At 39.1% G+C, this 20,977-nt stretch overlaps 1 protein-coding gene across 1 annotated transcript in view; it reads left to right on the forward strand.

Annotated features, from left to right (window-relative positions):
• Positions 1–20,977, forward strand: part of astn2 (astrotactin 2) — a 314,654-nt gene that overhangs the window by 89,066 nt on the left and 204,611 nt on the right. The window contains exon 3 of the mRNA XM_078271027.1: positions 12,059–12,488. Coding sequence (XP_078127153.1) covers positions 12,059–12,488 — 430 coding nt within the window. The remainder of the gene's footprint in view (positions 1–12,058; positions 12,489–20,977) is intronic.

The following is a 20,977-nucleotide window of genomic DNA, read 5'->3' on the forward strand; positions in this document are numbered from 1 at the left end:
ACTGCACAGCAAAAATAACAATCTGTGTAATCCTTGTAAGCCTTGAAACATTTCTTTTTTTAAATATGGCCCTCCAAGCATAAGGGAAAACAAAATGACTGTGTATGTGTGTCCACAATTATTTTCCCACATGCTGCTTTTTACAAGTATGCACCATTATCTACACTCTGATGCCTGTATCTTTACAAAAGCCCTTTTCACCACTCAGCCCTTCCTTTTTCTCAATCACAGTCACCCCAAGGGCCTCATTGTCCAGGCCCTCTTATTGCCTTGCTATCAACAGCTGTAGCAAGCCTGTATTGGCCCCATGTGACACCACTGCAAATATTGGCATTACTTTTCTAATCACGTCTTTCTCTGAAATGTCACAGAGGCAGGCAAGTGTGCTTACAGTTGGCTTACATTGCCTCAGTCTCAGTGTAAATATATAATTTATCTCTTATAAAAGTGACTGAAAGAGCCATGATGTAGTGTGGATGGGTTGGTGTTAGGCTGTGGGGGCATTGCAGTCTCGTCTTTTCCAGCAGTACTAATTTGCCAAAGTAATGAGCAAGCACCGGTGCATGGTCATCAGGCAATTATATTTGGTTACCATGCAAACAGCGAGCATCATGGGATGTCATTATACTGAGAAATATATCCAGGCTTCATTACAATGGTGGGTGAAAAACAAATGCTAGCCATTATCTAAAGTGCAGAACCATTTTTTTCAGCATGTGTGTGTGTGGTTTTGAAATGCAAAATGTTTTTCCTTAAGGGATTCCCTCATGGGTACTGATGCATTCAGTCATCTATACTTAATTTTTTTCCACTATTCAGTTGCCTATTTTTATTATTTAAATTGTTTCCCCCAACTATTCATGAAGTAAATACATCAAATAAAACTCATGGACAAATTACGTATGGTCTCCTCTGTAATTATTTTGCTTGTAATGTGTGAAAAATATTCAGTCAAAGGCCTTCATTTATAAATCTAAATCTTTTTTCTTTTTTTAAAAGCCTAATTTATCTTTAAATGAATGCATCCGGAAATCAAACAGAATGGGGGAACTGAAACGAAAGATAACTGTTTTATTCATAAGGAAGGCCAAAACAAATTCATGTATGATTATACTTTTGAAATGTCTATTGGGTGGTATAATGGAAAATGTTTAACTGAATGCCCCTTTAGATTTTAGTAAATACTGATGTTTTCCCATCGTTAGATGAGACAAAATGCAGAGGTCCCTTTTTCCTCTCAATGGAACAGAACCACTTTAATTGCTATTATGCTTTCAGAATTCAGTTTATGTGTGTGTGTGTGTGTGTGTGTGTGTGTGTGTGTGTGTGTGTGTGTGTGTATATATATATATATATAACAGTAACATTTACTATACTAGAGGACCCAATGCTGGAGGATACCATTTTTTATCATCAATGCAAATCATGTTTGGTCAGGAAGGTTCCCATTATGTTCCTGACTAAAACAAATAGGACATAGTTACAATTATAGTCTGTGTTACCAGTTAAAAGTGTTATCACTGACAACCAGCCAGCAAGACAAAACACGTTTGTACCATGTTATAACATACAGACAATAGAAAGCAACATGCATTTAAGCGTCTGATGTTAAGAAATCAACTAAAGTGTTTACATTTTACAATAATGGTTTGCAATGGCACAGTGGGTATGGTTGTGGTTGTACAAAATCGGGCATTGAAACGTATAGTGCTTTCTTTGATGTTAGGCAATGGCTACAGTAAATAAATGGCATAGTCTATAAAGACAAACTAAAAAGACTACCTTTTTAAAAAAATAACTTTTCTGCAAGTGTTACATATGTATAAAGAACTGAACAGAACAAATATGTCATTTGGTATGGATGCATACTTTATCCTTCTGTACATGCCTCGAGCTTAGAGACCCTGACTGAGAGAGGAAAGTGGTAGGTGTAGGGCATGGGCTAAAGCTAGAAAAAGCCTGGGAGAGAGGTATTGGGTGGGCGGGTGCACCACACCAGCAAATCAGCCCTAATTCTCTGTTATAATTCACAAGGCCAGGGCTCAAGACAGCATTATCTGCCTTCAAATCGTTTCCCTGTGTGGGATAGAGCATCGTGGCATATAAAATGGGAGGATAGAGAAGTGGAGTAATGAACGGATAGGACTCAAGGTGATGAAAAGGGGATGGGGAGAGGATGATGGAAACATGTATTAGTTCCCATGGTGAGAGGGACAAAATGGAAAGGTCGACCTGGTGCTTTCCAGTTAAGCTGTGGGAGATTTTCATTCAGTTTTCAATCACAGTGTAATCAGATTTTATGATTAGGTACGGACTTTTCGTCAGTGTAATTTCTCTAGTGATTTACATAGCCAGGGCTGTGGACTTTTTAAAACGATTTTCAGTCACTTCAGAATAGATTATTTCATTTCCATCAAAAAATGTTTCCTTACTGAGATTTAACACATATTTTTGTTTAGACCTTTTGAAAACAGGTCCCTTTCTATGTAACATTAGTCAACAACCAAACAAACTCTGCTGAGCACAGTGTTGATTCAAAGTAGCAGTATTGGAGGGGAGATGACAAATGATCTGGTTTAGTGTTTGTAGATATTGTTGTACATCAAAACCACCACTGATACTCACTCTGACAGAGGAAGTGAGAGCCATGCAGCTGAACCTGTTTTCTATGTAAATTAAAACGGAATGAATAGGGGTGTCACGATTCTCCGACTCCTCGATTACAATTCTACAATTACAATACTCAATTACATTTTCAATTCTAAGCTCACGGTTTGATTCTAAAGCACATGTTGCTATGCCATTTTTAGACTAGACTTTTATGCAATATAATATCTGACCTTTGTTCGCAATGTACCACACTACATTGTAAAATTTAAAAGATTTATTAACAACATAATGTACCAATAACTTATAGCTATAGCCTGCCATCTAGTTTCTCTTTTGTAACTGCAGTCTTCTTCACAGAAGATGACATTCAAGTTCACAACAAAACAAACAAAAAACAATAAAACAGCCATGTCCATAGTCTTCTCTGAACAATTAAGTGTCTTAACAAACTATTTCCGAACAGTTGAATATATACCACACAGATTAACTGGCATGTTAGTCGTGCTGCCAGTGAGAAAATATGGTACACGCACATAGCAGAGCTTGCAAACTGTGGCTTTTTTGTCGACAACGCGAACGTTGTCAACATAACTCACTGGAAATCCAAAATACTTCCACACCGGCGACTTCAGTGAAAGAGGAGGGGGTTCAAGTTCTGTCAATGGGTCTCCTGCATCTGCAGTTGCCATGCTATCTTTTGACTGGCTGTAGCTAAATTAGAGGAGGTTGACTGACTCGCAGCACTTCAACACTAGTGTTGACGAACTGACCGAAGAGCCGGTTAATTAACCCGAGTAGTGTCACTGAACCAGGAGAATGAACCGACTCACTCCTGTTTTTTTTACCTCATTCGTGCCGGCAGCGCTTCGCTCAAGCTGAGTGCGATCAGTGTATGCTTCGTTGTGTGTAGCTGGTCTTCTTCTGCTACTGTGTGTGTAGTAATCTAGCTCATTAGCGCCTCCACTGGAGTGGTGGTAGAATCAATCAGGAAATGGACTACCTCAGAGCAGGCTACACGTGTGTTTTTTTTTTTTTGGGGTCGTGACAGCATCGCCGATTCCATTTTTTTTATTCAAAATTCGAGATTGTGACTTAATTTCGGTGACACCCTTAGGAATGAATCAAGATTTCTGCCCAGTCTACCACCTTTAAAAACCAGATCCTGTTATACCCGGTTCAGACCACACCATATCAGCCTGATTATAGCCCAAGCTGACAGACATTGGGCGTCGGGCGAAGCATAGGGGAATTATGTTGTTGGTGCTGCTTGTTGGAACTGGGAAACAGAGGAAAGGCCACTTTTTTTTTTTTGGCTTTTCTAAATACAAGACAGCCGGTGTCACACACATTGCTTCGGACACCAGTATTTGTGTGTTCTTCGGAAGTCAGTCCCTATAGCACCTCCTTACCGATGCCATCACGCAGGTCTTGAGAAATGGCAAACTATGATTGGTCATGGACCAACGTGTAGTTTGTCAGGTCTCTCGGCCAAGTCACGGCAAGCAGTCCCTCCAGGATTTCACGATGATGCGATCGCGCCAATTCACGCAAATTCAACCAATCACCGTGACTTTGGTGCGACTCGCAATTTTGACCAATAACCGGAGTTTCCCGCAACTAGGGCAAAAAATTTCAGACCGCCCTGCCAACCTGTATACATTTTAACATCAATGTACGCTGTAACGTTTTTTCACTCTAAAGTCGGCGGCTGCTGCTCATACAGTTATTGGCGCGCGCACACACAAACACACACGGTGGATGCAGGAAACACCGGAGATGAGACGTACAGGATGACCTAAATTGAGTACAGCTACGCTCGTTATTGTAAGTGCAATGCTAAGTTAAAGTCCAATAAGTACTTTATCGAACCGTATGAATGTGTGTCCCAGGCCAGGTTAGGAAATTAACTAACAATGTAAAGATCAACAAGCCACTGACACATATGTTCAAATTTGATTAATTCAATAAATTATTCTTTTTTCTCTTAAATCCACCAGCCATTTTCATATTATACCAACATTTGCAGCATCCTGAGCCTTGTTGTTAAGGTTACTAGGAAAACTCAGCCCAGAGTAGTTTTAGTCTCCCCGAAACAAGTTTCCTTTTTATACTATACTATAAACTATAACATATAAAACTATAAAAAAGAACTTGCAACTTTCACTGTCTCCCGCAACTTCATTGCAACAAACATGCAAAAGACATCGCAACTTTTATCACAATTTTTTTACAAAAGCTCTCGCAAAATCAGGCATTTTGGGTTGCAACAATCTCAGAAAAAGGCCGCGAAATCCTGGAGGGACTGGGCAAGAATGTATGGCTCTATAATCGCCTAATCTGACACAGTGACAAACATATTGTGTAGTCTGAACCTTGGATTACGCTAATACCAGTCTGGCTACACAGTGTCTGTATTATGTATCTGAGACCAGTAGCTATTTCTCTGTGTGTCCAGGTAATGGACAGGCATGGTTTCTCCAAGGGGAATTAGCTGAGTGGAAACATTAACCAGAGAGCCAAGTCTTGTCATTCACCTCTAGTTGGACAGAGAGAATGGAGAGCAGATGCTAGGGCACATGTCACTTTTAACTTCCTGCTGGGAGAGAGGGAAGGGCGAAACCAATATAACACCAAGGGTGGGTGGGGGGCAGTGTAAACAAAGAGTGCGAGGTTGACAAATAAAAAATGGTGACAGGAAGAAAAAAAGAGAGCTAACGGATGTTGTTCTGCCGGTTGTTCTGTTCTGTTTTTCCCTGACACACAGTATGTATATATGACTGTGTACAGCTGTGTGCATTTGGCTGTGCTAGCTTGCATGCATATCCAATGCTTCTAGGCAATGTCATCTGTGGATTTTTGTGGTAATACATGCATGTAATCTGCTATTAGTTTCTGTTTGACAGAAAATTCAGCATGTGACTTTTCACTTTAGCGTTTGCTCGAAACAATATCCTAAAGATTGCTATATTGCTATATCCGATCTTCCCTTGGAGCAGAAAGTGGATGTTTTCTAGGGTTCATTGAGCCGCAGACTTCAGTGTGCACAGATGGTAGCTAAACCACAGAGCATGTGTTGGATGTGTTGGCTCTGATTTGTGTTGTTTTAATGCATAAAGACGCTTATTAGAATCATAAGGGACTTGTGCCAAAGTGCATATACAAATCCAAATTTCAACATCTCGAGGCTCCACAGGAGCTACTGTATGTATTGAACTAAGAATTGATCAAAATCATTGATCATCAAACTTCCTTGTTGTCTTGCTTTCATCAATTAAGTGAATACAATTTGTGTGTTTGGATCTTTATAACCACTTTCCACTCAGGCCTCATACTGTGTGTGTGTTATGTGCATTTTCAGTATACATCAAGAAATGTCATGTCAGTGGTGAATAACCAGATAAACAATTTTGCATTTATGCGACAAATTATGATATTTACAAATAATGTTGCACTTCTGTTTTGTATACGAAATGGAGCAAAGTGTCTGCCTAGACATATGCTTTTTTCTATGAATGGGCCAAAGCGAGGTGACACATCTGAGCGATCCATGGTGACAGTGCTATTTCTGTCAACAGAAGAAATGCCATCAGAATTAGAGTCACATTGCAGATATTAGACACAACAGCAGAGAAACTATCAGAGCATAACAATGACACAAATACACTCAAGATGTTGCTACATCTTTGCAAGATGTTGCTAAAGTAAATGTTTACTATATATCCTGCAGACAGCCGCTTTGCTTGAATAGAAGTCATTTAAAAGTGAATATCATATTGTTTTCATCATTTAGGAAAACAAATAAGGTCAATACTAAATAGGAAATTGCACTGGAAATAGCTTGTGCAAATATATATATATATATATATATATATATATTTTTTTTTTTATAGTAGAGACCTCATGGTCTGTTGTGACTTTTTACAGACTGACAGCTGAAATGTAACATTTCTCACTTATGCCAGCATTGTATGGTAAGCCCCAACCTTGCATGTCGCTGTTTCTTTCATTAACACACCTACCTTTAGGGGCTCTCTGCAATTAGTTAATCAATGATTGAATATCTTTAATTCACATTCGCTTCAATCAAGTTCATTGATCAAGTCTAATGAGGTTTTGCTGTGGGTTTCTTAACCTCTTTACTTTCTACTGCTTAAAGGGGCTGCACTCGACATTCAGAACATTAATATAGCAACAAAGAAATATTTGCTAAGTAAAGATATAGTGGAGTAATGGCGTCCTGAGCAAAGAATTAAGTCACACTCCCTCTGTGTGTGTTGAAATCGGATCTTCTCTGTTCTTTGTTTTGATAGCCGGTCCAGCCGCACGTGCATGTAAGTGCATGTGGCCATGGAAAAACGTTTGTATTTTACGTATTTGGGAATGGTCTCTGAGGGAAGTTCTCTGAGAGCCATGTAGAGGCAATCCCAGCCTGTTGTTTTTTTAGTATTTCGGGTACAGCCCCTTAAAAAAAGTGAAATTGACTGTCTGTCCTTCTTGTTTACCTTTTTCCCTTTTTTATTAATTTAACGCTCCTGGGCTTTCCCTAGTAACCCCGTGTTTTCACGTCACAACGCTATGAACTGTGGGTAATTCCCTCAGGCAAAATGTGCAGAAATGTGGACTTACAGAAAGTGTGCATGAAGGGCGCAAAATGTTTGTGAGAGAGCCCTCAAGCACATGACGATTTGACAGTGGGACAGCCCTAAACCCTGGAAAGACTCACCTGGAACGCGCCTCAATGTCTGTGAGTGTGGAGATTGGGATTGGGCCTATGTGACCCTGAAAATGAAAAGCTGCCCTGTCACTCATGAATTACTCTACTGTGCCTATAGGGATATTTAGTCTACTGTTCATTTGCACATTTGTGACTTGACCTTAAGATTACTTTAATAAACTGTCTTTCAGTTTTTGTTAGGGCTGCACAATTTAATCAAAATCACAAAATGGACTAGTGCAGATTTGTTTGTACCAAACAAATCTTTGTTTGGTACAGATCCTCGCAAAAATCACTCTATAATCATGTTAATGTTTTTCAATGAAATGAGAATTACAATACAAAAATGATTGCCTCCATTCCCTCCAATATTGAATAGAATAGAATAATGCAATCACAATGTTAGTCAAAATAATGGCAATTAGATATTTTTCTCGTATCGTGCGACCCTAATTTGTAAACAAAAACCCTCTCTTTTCTTTTCCTATGAGATATAAAATAATTTGATGACTCAGCTTAAAATCTAAAGCATAACTTTATCCAATCAAATGTGATTGGGCGTGACTAGCTAACCTCTTCTATCATATAAAACCGCAACTGACCGTTAGCTAGTGGGCAGCTAGCAGAGCATGATCTTGAGGTGTGTGTTTGAATCTCAACGGGCAACAACCTTGTTAACCTTTCCAAAGAATGTTGTTGGGAACTTATTTATTTATTTCGCCGTTATTTAAACACATTGTGTTTCTAAAAAACCAAAAAAAAGTCATTTTATTGAAGCCATATTAAATACATTGCATTGTTGTCTAAGCAGCCATCTGAACATATCCTGTCAATTGCTTTCACATAGTGGTGGGTATTTTACTCTAATGTGTTTTAAAGTGGGAGAAAAAAAATAGAATACTAGAATGCATTATGCTCATATTTGCTAATGTATGGTATTGATTTTTTCACACCAAGTCCAAAAACAGCATCAGGAGATTTTATTTTTATGCAGAGCTTTTATGAAATGCAGTAAACACTAGAATAATGTAAAGTACAATTAAACATGCCCCAGTAGCAGCAACATTGAGTATTTATAAAAATCTATTTTCTTCCGTTATAACTCAGACTTTCATAGCTTTCTCCACCACTTTCCGATTCATTCTGAGGTTGCGCCCTCCACCCATGTCATTCTGGCTATCACTGGTTGTTATTATATGCACCAACAAAAAGTATAAAACCTGCTGCTGTCCTCCTTCTATAGTTTTAAGATGGCTGTCGTGGCTAAACCGAGGTAATGGCTTAATCTGAGGAATTTCCTGGTATTATGTCTGCTGAAAAAAAGATTACCAAAAGTGTTGAATAATTCAGTGCAGATGCTTGTCGCCAAATTCTACATTAAATCTGTAAAAGACTAAGGATGAAAAGTAAGTGATAAGGGATAAAACCGTTGCAAGTGAGCCTGGCAGGGAATGATGAAAGAAAAGAGGCAACATGATCCACAGTAGAGCGGAAAAGGGAGAATGGGTTGATAGAAAATGAAAGGTAAAAAGCAGGCACGACAGGAAAAACACAGGGAATTTAAAGGAGAAGGCTAATGGAAAAAAAGGCAAAATGAATAAATAACACACAACGTGATTCAGATGGGAAATGGGAGTACTATTGAGGAAAAAAAGAATGTGAAGTAATGAAAATAATCACAGATGGAAGTAAACCTATACCGCAGACAAGAGTGGAATTATGGGGTTTCCAGCCACTCTCCTCCCCGTGAAGTCACTTAGGACTAAAGCAGCAGGGATTTGTAGGGTCTGAAGATGAACAGAAAACCCATTTTCCCTCATGGCTACATCTGCCACTGTGAATTTATATGGCTGTTGTACTGAAGAGTGGAAGGAAGATGTGATCAAACATGAAGGGGAATAGAGACGGAGAGATGCACAGTAATCGAGAAGGAGAGAGAACAAAAGGCGAGAATGGTGGGAAGTGCAGAGGAAAACGTGAGATGATACAGGAAAGGGAATTTGAGAGGATCTTAAGGGCACTGATGTGACAGAGTCCAATTAACAGGATGAAAAGATTTAAATACTGACGTGTGTATATATAGCTTTTCAGGGTAGAGAGTATTTGCACTTTGTAAAGCTTTTAGATTTTAGACTGCGTTATTCATATTTAAATGTAAGGAGGGCAATTAAGCTTTTAAATGTCAAGTATGTCCTACCAGTGCATGGTGTTGCAATTGTAAAAGGTGTAATTACTTAAAATGTTCATGACAAACGGACAATTCCTCCTTTACATTTCAGTGACATTCAAATGATGTGTTACTGCAGTGTTGAGCTGAATAAAGACATCACCAAGCTGCAGAAAATATTTCCGTCTTACATTTTAGGCTGCTAAAAGCACTATTTTAAAAGTGATATTTCAACTGTTCATTCTTTTTCAATGCAATTTCTTTCAGTGGTGCAGCAGAGCCATACTGTACAATGTCACTCCATTATCACTACGCTGCTAAAATGAAACATAAGCCTTCATATGTTTTTGCTATTCTCAGGGGAATTAATGTAGAAGTGCAGGTGAAGGGGAATTTGCGGGACTGCATTTCTGCAAAGCTGCCACCCTATTGGAGATTAATGAACAAGTTTGTCCGTGGTATTAGTCCTCTCTGGGCCGCCTCCCTTCTCAGCATAGTTTGATTTATGGACACCCAGCAGTGCATGAGTTATAATTTGAAATGGGTTTGTTTTTCCTCATGAAGATGGAATTGATGAATGATCAGTGAAATGTTGTGATGAATGATCCATGTGAATTTTATTCCTTATTTTGTCGTGATTTCTTTTTTCTTCTGCGTGTACACAGGTATTCTCTGCGCTCACGCTCCTGTGGCTGAAGTTTATGCACATGGGCTGTGTGTGTGTGTGTGTGTGTGTGTGTGTGTGTGTGTGTGTGTGTGTGTGTGTATAGGAATATATATCGCCTTTAGGTTGCCATGTCTGACTGAATCAAATACTACGTCTCACCTATTGGATGTCATTGTGAAAAAATCTAAGAATAAGTCATGCCCTCCCTTTCTTTCCCCCATTCTGTCCGTGCATATGGATTTACTTTATCATCCAGCCACAGCATGTATGCCAGGGTGTTTGATGTTTCTGTGATGGTGAGATATTGAATGAACCGTGGAGAAATGCGATGCCCCTTGGTGAATTTACAGGACCACAGAAAGAAGAAGAAAGGACCATAGGAAGAAAGGGAGGGCAGAACAGGCTAACGTCCCTGGTGCATTGGCTTGTGTGTAAGACTTTAAAGATAGGAGTCCAGAAGCAGCACTGCTACAAAGAAAATAAAGTCTGCCTCACTTCTGTGTTTATGTGCTGGAGAAAATATATAGATTGGAAATATTCCTATTAGTAGCCGTGCAGTACGTTCATCATTTGTGAATCTTATGGTTTCAAAATATTGTTGAAAAGTGCTTATTCAACTCTGTGATGATTTAGGAGGTTAAAGTTTATGATTTTGTTGTTGATATTGGGCTGCATTATATTATAAGATAATACTGATATATTATCTCCTGTATATGTCCATTTCTATGTGTGAATGTATGCAGGTGCCAACTGTATGCCTGACTGCAGAAAGTGCACAATGTGCTAACGAAGTGCTGATTTTGAGCACTTAAAACTCTGTAATGTGCTTAACAGCAACTTAATTGTGTGTGAGTGCATTTCTAGTGTGTCTGCATTCTTCCTACCTTCTAATTTCTTGCTTTGTCATCAGTGCTACAGGGATTGCCCTGTGTTTTCCTAAATAAGTCCAGAATTACTTATGATCCTCTCCGAAGCAACTAAATCATCATTTATAACAATGCTAAAAAAAAAGTATTATATTATACAGCAGACCAATTAGTATATAGGGATAGTTGACAATGGTCTGTGTGGAGGGAGAGACGTGAGGCACAGATACTGTGTGAGGTGAGAGAGACAGGTGCATCCTAGTGCTCTGTAGAGATAGTGTAATTTGGCTCTCTCACCAACACGGTCAACATATCAAAATTAATACTCTTTCCCTTAGTTGTATCTCACTTATATCTGAACACATTCTTTCAATTTTAGTTTGACTTACACCCTCCAAGCACATCATTATCATCAATGTCCATTGTGAATAAGTGTCAATAAATCTGCTTTGAAATCACTTTGTTGCAATATCAATGTATTCTTTGACCCTGCTAAGGTCCAGAATGTCCCATCAACATGGTTGTTATAACTCTGGAGCCCTCTCTATCCATTGGTATACGGATATTTACTGTGTGATGAAAACCTGTGGACATGGGTCAGGGTTGTAATGAGTAGGGGTGGTCAGTTGTTTAAATTAGTTTGAGGTGGGGCACACAGTGACGTTAAACAGTGACGTTACACAGTGACACAAGACATACATTACATATTTACATATTAAATCCTTTGCTGTAGCCTATATTTTCCCAGTGCACCTTTCTTTAGCTTAGGCACAAATTAGTTAGTATCTTTAGGAGCTTGTTTGCTGCCTCATGTTGTTTTGAGAACTCACTTATTGAAATGGTAATAGCCAGACCTTCTATAATAGCTGGCAAATGGTGCTAATTGCCATTCAACCTAAAATAATGGACGATCTATTAAGTCTTGTATTTTTGTGTACCACGTAAAATATCGGCATTACCAATTAAGTGTGAGCATCAGCATTGTCGTCTTTGTGTGCTTCCCTCACATTGTCTTTTCTCTTGCTTTTATCCAGGGAGGCCTCATTGCCCTCCTTCTCCTAATTCTCCTCTTCACCCTTGTCCTGTATACTCGTCACCGATGGTGCAAGCGTCGCCGCATCCCCCAGAAGAGCGCCAGCACTGAGGCCACACATGAGATCCACTACATTCCCTCTGTTCTGCTTGGACCCCAGGGCCGAGACAGCTATCGGGGCTCTCGAAATACACACCAACATGGGAGCTCTGTCATCGGTATGCCCATCCGCGAGACCCCCATTCTTGATGATTACGACTGTGATGAGGAGGACCCAGGTGGACACTCACTTAACTGCACGCCCAACAAGCTCCACACCAAGATGAGTGATGGGAAGGTCCAGGAGGACTATGGAGTTAACATTGGCATCGGAGGACACACAGAAATGATGTTCAAGGAAAATGAGATTAAGCATAATTTTGAAAAACGAGGTAGGTCGTCTATATAAATTTCCCTTGAAAAACAATTTAGTATGATTGAAAAATGTTAGCACTGTATGCATACAATATATATGAGTTATGCTATACCTGTGAAATAAACAACATCATGCTGTTGTCTTTATCATTCAACTACAAGCAGCATACACTAAAATTATGAGTTGTCATAGAAAATCTGTTTTGCTCAGTGGTAGTTTTGAGAGCATGATTTGTACATCCGTGGAGGCGCTCAGTGCCAGCTCCCCAGATGGCCCATCCTGGACAGTTCACTTTGGCCTCTGGCCTGCCCAAACATGTTCTTAGCACAGCATGTCCTGCTTACATTTTGTCATAAAAAAAAAAAAAGACTCACGCCATTACAGTACATCATGCTAGTAATGATAATAATTATGTATTCCATGAGACATATAAAAACTAAAGTATTAATTGTATTCTGAAACCACATTGACAGTGAAACCACACTTTTACATACCCACTCGGTTAACCTAGCCATCGGCTTTGTGCGTCAAGCAGTAATGTAATACAGTGCCATGTAATTTAATGTAATGTCTTAAGGGCAAGTGACAGGGGCCATCAGTCTGGTCGATTAGATGCTGAGGTGTATCAGTGGGTGGCCTGTTGACCCTTGCCCTGGGGCCTGCATTAGTGACAAAACTGGAAGTGATACTTCAAATATTCTGCTGGAGAGATTTTCATACAGTGTATATCTATAGGCTATGTAGCATTTGTTGATATTACAGTATATCCTGTTGAACTTTGGGTGCTCCTCTGCAAAGCACAACTTTAATAATTGAAGGGTGCTGACTGAGTTGGAGGGTGCCCGGATTATTCATGTCCTACTGAATTATGCATGGGTGAAGTTTGTGGAAAATGTCCCCTTGCTTCCATAGTATTTATCAGTCTACATAACCTGATTTACACAAACTTTTTGCTTCTGACTGACTGGGTACTTACTTCCTGAAAATAGGCTGGAAAAAGGATAAAGCACTGATGATTTTCGTTCAAGTTTAAAATTAACTTTTACTTATGTCTTAGGCACATTGCCGATCCGTGTTTGAGATTCTGATAGAAAGTATTTACCTACAACTCAACAACAGAGAAAGTTGACTTTATTAACATTTGAATGGAGTATAAAATGATAAAATCTGTTACATTTACATCACAAACAGACCTTAAATTAAAGCCTTACAGTCCCTGGCCCTGACCACAGCTGATAATGATTCTAAAAATCAAATTTGTATTCAACCATGATAACTTATGGCTTGCATATATTATGTTGAGCCCTAATGTAAAAATTAAACAGAACATTATGCAACATGGTGAAGGCATGGAGGTTAATTTCTGCTCTATTCCCAAGTGGGAATGCAGAATTTTGGGATTAGCCGCTGGGACAAGAGAAGTGAGGCAGAGGTCAAGGCTCTTACTGTACAGGCCTGTCTCTTGGGCTAATCACCAAATGATGCTATTATTACAATATAACACAAAGGAGACAATTATCCCCAAATAGCTTTAAGAGAAGTATGAAGAGTCAATCATACTAGCTGTAAGCAGCAAGACATACACACATTAACCATATAATGACCAGCGATGAATGGACTACTATTTCTTTATTTTACCTTTATTTAACCAGGAATATACTCATTGAGATTAAGAATCTTTTTTACAAGAGTGTCCTGGCCAAGACAGGCATCAGCACAGTTAACAGAGTTTCAGACATACAGTAAAACATAACAATTCGCAATGAAAACACATAAGAAATTACAGGATCATAAAATATCAAGATATTCAACAATGTTCGCCAGATGTCAACTAATTCAGGGATCAAACAGATCAATCGGTCAAAAACATATATAGCCAAATGTCACTTAAAATGTCTTTAAAAACATCTAGTGAAACCAACTCCCCAAGGTTCAGGCAATTTTGCAAATCGTTCCACGCAGAGGGAGCAGCATATTTAAATGCCCTTTTACCCAGTTCAGTGTAGACTTTAGGGATGGATAACAGGAATAAGCCCTGGGAACCAAGACAATGACTTCCTGTTTTTTTTCTTATGGATATAGATCTGTAGGTAAGACCGAAGCAGACCGAGAATAGCTTTATAAATAAAAATACAGTAGTGTGAAAAAGTGTTTGCCCCCTTCCTCATTTCCTGTTCCTTTGCATGTTTGTCACACTTAAGTGTTTCGGAACATCAAACCAATTTAAACAATAGTCAAGGACAACACAAGTAAACACAAAATGCAATTTGTAAATGAAGGTGTTCATTATTAAAAGGTGAAAAAAAATCCAAACCATCATGGCCCTGTGTGAAAAAGTGATTGCCCCCTAAACCTAATAACTGGTTGGGCCACCCTTAGCAGCAACAACTGCAACCAAGCGTTTGCGATAACGTGCAATGAGGCTTTTACAGCGTCCTGGAGGAATTTTGGCCCACTCATCTTTGCAGAATTGTCCTAATTCAGTTACATTAGAGGGTTTTCGAGCATGAACGGCCTTTTTAAGGTCATACCACAACATCTCAATAGGATTCAGGTCAGGACTTTGGCTAGGCCACTCCAAAGTCTTCATTTTGTTTTTCTTCAGCCATTCGGTGGTGGACTTGCTGGTGTGTTTAGGATCATTGTCCTGCTGCAGAACCCAAGTTCGTTTCAGCTTGAGTACACGAACAGATGGTCGGACATTCTCCTTCAGGATCTCTTGGTAGACAGCAGAATTCATAGTTCCTTTTATCACGGCAAGTCTTCCAGGTCCTGAAGCAGCAAAAACAGCCCCAGACCATCACACTACCACCACCATATTTTACAGTTGGTATAATGTTCTTTTTATGAAATGCAGTGTTCCTTCTACGCCAGATATACTTGGACACACACCTTCCAAAAGAGTTCCACTTTTGTCTCATCGGTCCACAGAATGTTGTCCCAAAAGTCTTGGGGATCATCAAGATGTGTTCTGGAGAAATTGAGACGAGCTTTGATGTTCTTTTTGCTCAGCAGTGGTTTTCTCCTTGGAACTCTGCCATGCAGGCCATTTTTGCCCAGTCTTTTCCTGATGGTGGAGGCATGAGCGCTGACCTTAACTGAGGCAAGTGAGGCCTCCAGTTCTTTGGGACGTTGTTGTGGGGTCTTTTGTGACCTCTTGGATGAGTCGTCGCTGCGCTCTTGGGGTAATTTTGGGCGGCCGGCCACTCCTGGGAAGGTTCACCACTGTTCCATGTCTTCGCCATTTGTGGATAATGGCTCTCACTGTGGTTCGCTGGATTCCCAAAGCTTTGGAAATGGCTTTATAACCCTTTCCAGACTGATAGATCTCAATTACTTTCTTTCTCAATTGTTCCTGAATTTCTTTGGGTCTCGGCATGATGTGTAGCTTTTAAGGATCTTCTGGTGGACCTTACTGTGTCAAGCAGCTCCTATTTAAGTGATGCCTTGATTGTGAACAGGTGTGGCAATAATCAGGCCTGGGTGTGGCTAGAGAAATTGAACTCAGGTGTGGACAACCACAGTTATAGTATGTTTTAACAAGGGGGGCAATCACTTTTTCACACAGGGCCATGATGGTTTGGATTTTTTTTCTCCTTTAATAATAAACACCTTCATTTACAAATTGCATTTTGTGTTTACTTGTGTTGTCCTTGACTTTTGTTTAAATTGGTTTGATGTTCCGAAACACTTAAGTGTGACAAACATGCAAAGGAACAGGAAATGAGGAAGGGGGCAAACACTTTTTCACACCACTGTATGCCAATGATTAAGTCTACAAGTGGACAATGCAGACCAACCAACCTGAGCATACAAGGAGCATTGGTGAGTAAGGGTTTTAAGATTAGTAACAAACCTCAGTGCTCCATGGTAAACAGTATCCAATGCATGTAGACTTTGCGTGGATGCATGCATGTATATAACATCACCATAGTCCAGCACCGACATAAAGGTGGCAGCAACAAGTCTACTTTTGGCCTCAAAGTAAAAGCAAGACTTGTTCCTAAAATAAAAACCCAATTTCAGCTACAGTTTTTTAACCAATTGCTGAATGTGAGTGTGAGTACTAAATATACCTTTACTTATGTTCAGACACATACAGTATACAGATGCATCTAGAGGCACACCATTGTGTAACATAAATCTTCAAGGTCATATTATATGTAATGTGGGAAATATGAAGTCCATTGCAGGGTATTACACCAGCACGCTTACTCTGTATAAAATGGGCTAATTTATGAGACAAATGGTCAGATGATGGTGATTTTATTTTATTTTTTTCAAATACAGCTCTTCTAACATCCTTCTTTTAATCTCATACACAATCTGACATTTTCCGAAAGATATTCACACAAACCATTTAATTTGATGCCTCTGCCTCCCCATCTGTAAAGTGCAAAAAGCGGCGACATTTGAATACAGGGGAGATTAACTCCTGTCCCACCTGTTCTATGCTGCTCTGCATCCAAAAAAGTCTCCAAATACCAGTCATCCTTTATCTGTCTGTCCTTGCTGACAGATAAGCCCATTCAACTGAACTCAATAGTATTATCCCCAGGGATTATGGCTATGCCTCACAGGGTTATGCATGGTATTGGTTTTTGTAACACAGAAAACCAAACAAATGAGGCCTGTCAGTTTCATTATTCAGCAAGATTCCCACGGTTTTGGGAATGCATTTGGGCAACATGTACGGTATAATTCAAGTGTAGAAAAGCCTTAGCAGCACGCTACAAAACTTGTTTTTTGAGAAACACTCAGCGCAGCAGCATCAGACCGCCATCAACACACATACCACTTCCTCTCAGTTTACCACTGACTTCTTCCAACCTATATGTGAAGCCTTTGTTGTCAGTCATACTTATGTCATCTCCAGAGTTCTTTGTAGAGGTAATTTACTGTACAGGCCTGAGCAACTACTACTGTGTCCTACTTCTTCAAACAAAGTTTAGAGGAAGTCATTTCTTAACTGTTATTGCATATGAAACAAAACCTTTCCTGATAGCAGATGGTTGCAACTTTTTGCTTTGGAGATCCACTTTGGGTTTAAAATGCATAAAGCTGATGTCACTTCTTGCTGCCAATATTGGTACATTTTAATATACAAATATGAATTCTGTCCGTACGTAGAAAACGAAAAAAAAGCGCGACATCTCAACTGCAATGAGTTTTGTTGTCAACTTTAATTTGTGAACTCAAAAGATTATTAGAATACAATACCTCTTACAGCAACTGTTGGCACATTGTTGTTCTTGCATTATTCAATAATCCAGTCAAGAGGACTGGTAATTCTTAATTTATTTTTGTCCTGCTGCAATGAAACATTTAAAAAAATAAGGTGCTTTCTATCCTTGCAGACCTTGAGAAATGTATCCTCGCTTTTATCTTAATAAATTGAGGTTACTGTAATAACCATTGGAGATCATGCTCCTGTTTTCAGATACAAAAGCTAGCTTCTAGCTTATAGTACACTCACAGGTAATTTGGCCATATTGCTATTATAGTGTCTTGTCAGCCCAAAACCATGAGAAATAATCAAGCATAGCATGAGATCACATTAGCACACTTACTAGTCAACTTACCTCTTTTTTTGTTGGTTGTTTCCTTAATTAAAATGAAACAATACACAATAATAATCTATCCAATTCCCATGTAGAATGACTCATCAACTTTGTTTTTCAAACATTATCCTATGATTAAATGCACTAACTGGACGATTTAAATTAACTTACCCCCAATTTCCACCGGTTGTGGAACGTCTGCGGATGTGCACAGCTCCGGCAATCCGCAGCCCTCCAGAGCAGATACGCAGAGCTTCTGTTTTTGCCGGACGCCAGAGAGCTCCGCAGCAATTCAACACACGGCAGATAGTGCGGGACAGGAAGTCGAGCACAGAAACAAAATAAAACACCCGGTTAATTTTCAAAATAAAATACATCGTGCTCACGGCGGATCATATTTCCCTGCACTACACCTTGAAAACACAGCACAGAGTTGTTTCCCCTCTGCTCCTCTGGATGGAAACAAACTGTTGGTTTTGTGGTTCTATTCTACCTGAATTTGCGCCGTACTGCAACAAATCCGGACCTGGTGGGTATTGATGGATGGCGGAGCACGGAGCCAATATGCAGCGGAGCCGGTCCGCATTCGGTGGAAATCCAGCGTTAGAGTTCTGTGTGATTTATTTTCATACTAAACAGCTCTTACTGATGAGTTGAATTAACTATTTCAACAAATAACCCAAGACATTATTGCAGTATTGTGATTGTTCTTTTGAAAACCCCAGGGTTGCTATAAAAATAGTTTTTATGAGGAGCATACTGTAGCTAATAAAAAAAAAACCTTGGCCAGTAAATCAAAATTTCTGCTATAGTTAAGCATTTCAGAATCCCCAAAGTATTTCCTGTTGTGCCTCTTATTCCTTTCAGTGAAATTATGTTGTTTGTAAAGAATGCTTGATGCAGTTACTGGGTATTTATTTTATATTGTAAACACAGATAAAGCCTTGGGCACCACTTGTAACCCAGAGAGAATCTGCTTAAAAGATAACTATATTTTTCAAGTTTGAGGCAGTAAACGTGTAACTAAATATTGCTTAAAAATAGACAAAAGAGAGACAGAGAGAGTAAAAAAAGATCCCTTCTAGTACAGTGGATTTTATAATGAAAAAAATAGTTTCATCATCCACAAGACCACTGTCATTACCAAGCTTATCACGTGTTTACAGAGCTCTAATTGAACTCAAGACTGGAGAGTAATAATCCAGTGTCAAGCTTCAGATCGCTAATGTGACATCATTGTTGAGAAATGGCTGCTGGCTTGGCACACTCAAGCTAGCTCAGGGTGATGTTTTGGTTAATACTGAATCAGGCTTGTCATCCTTCTCCATGATAAATAGATGAGAGTTAATTACAAAGACTTCCCATTCTTCCTTTTGCCCTATCTACGGAAAGCATTTAAGTTGTGTGTTGTCAAAAAGGGCAATTTAGTGAGATGAATAAGATGATTTAAAGATGCACATGAGCAGCATATGTACAGTGTGTACAGTGTGCACAAATATCACTGCATGATCAAGATCCAGCATGTAGGCTGTATGTTATAATGATTTTCTAATTGAACTCAGGCAATACATCCAATAAATGTGACACTTTAAGCAGTTCATCATTCATCATAGAATTCTAGTCTGTACCCACACCAGTGTGAAAACAGCCTGTGTCAGTTTCATCAATCATGACTTCAGCATCTCTGGTGCATTGTATTTGTTGGGAAGTTTCAAAGCAGCACAAAATGAATAAACTCCTATATGCAGAGTACAGCAGCAGATAAGATGATTTGGAGCAGAAATGACTAGAATAAAATAAGGGGGGGGGGGGTCCAGGTATTGTGACTCATTGAGAAATGAAGCCTTAGTAATCCGATCCAACGTTAGGCTGTTGTCAGAGAGAGAAAAACAAGAAATGCCTGTAGAAATGGATTTGTAAGCACCAAAGTCCACACCAGATCGATATATGTGGGTTGATTGCATGCCAACTCATAAACCATCTTTATGAGGCTGTTTTGAAATGTGGTTGGGACTGCTCACCCACATGTATTAGTCAATATATCACTCAATGTTTCTGTGCTCCCAGTATTTCAAAGACTTTGTTCATTAAAGTTATTATGCTACTTATTCAAACTGTTCACAAAGACGATGTCTTTAAAGGTTTGAATGCTGTTACTTTAGGAAAGAAAACAGAAAAAGGAGAATAGGCGGTAACACAATAATAACAAACAATAAAAAAAGACTAATAGGCACCACCACTTCAGGCTTAGACCCCTAAATAATTCATAATATTTTCTGTAATTTAAACTATGACAGAAGGAAAGAAAAGTGAACAATGATATTTGTATTTACAATCAGGTTTTGCCATCATAAAAATGTAAATGTTACAGGTTAGAATATATGTGTGCCTTAAATTATGGGTGGGGCCTCAGTCCAATCCACCCCTTCCATTTTTTGGGGGTTTGTTCAGGAGAAAATCCAGAACTGCAGCTGTTCTCCTCAGCCTGCCTTTGGTCAATATGCAATTGTAGGAAAAATACAGTTGCTTGCAGCGTATTACATTTCCAAATTATTTCTGGGTGTGATGAATTAGCTCTGTGTGTGATAAATTGGCACCCTATCCTAATTATATTTGCATAATGTCTTTTCTGCTTCATTTCCACTACTACATGTGGTGGAAATGTTCCCAGTAACACTGTAGCAAGATCTGGAAATAGTTCATAATATTTATTATTGTCTTTGGAATCTGTCAAAAGTTTTAACATATTTTTGACCGTGAAGACATTCATCAGTGTCTCCCCGCAACATCACTGTATAACAATTAGAAATGTAACAAAGTGTCATGAATAGTCATAAAAAGAAAACGGCAGTTAAACATATCCAAAGAATTCATTATTAAATTTGAAAGAACATATAACATTTACAAGGGGGTAACCCCTCAACAAATAAATCAACACCCATAA

The sequence above is a fragment of the Sander vitreus genome, chromosome 16, assembly GCF_031162955.1.
Source record: "Sander vitreus isolate 19-12246 chromosome 16, sanVit1, whole genome shotgun sequence".
NCBI classification, from domain to species: Eukaryota; Metazoa; Chordata; class Actinopteri; order Perciformes; family Percidae; genus Sander; species Sander vitreus.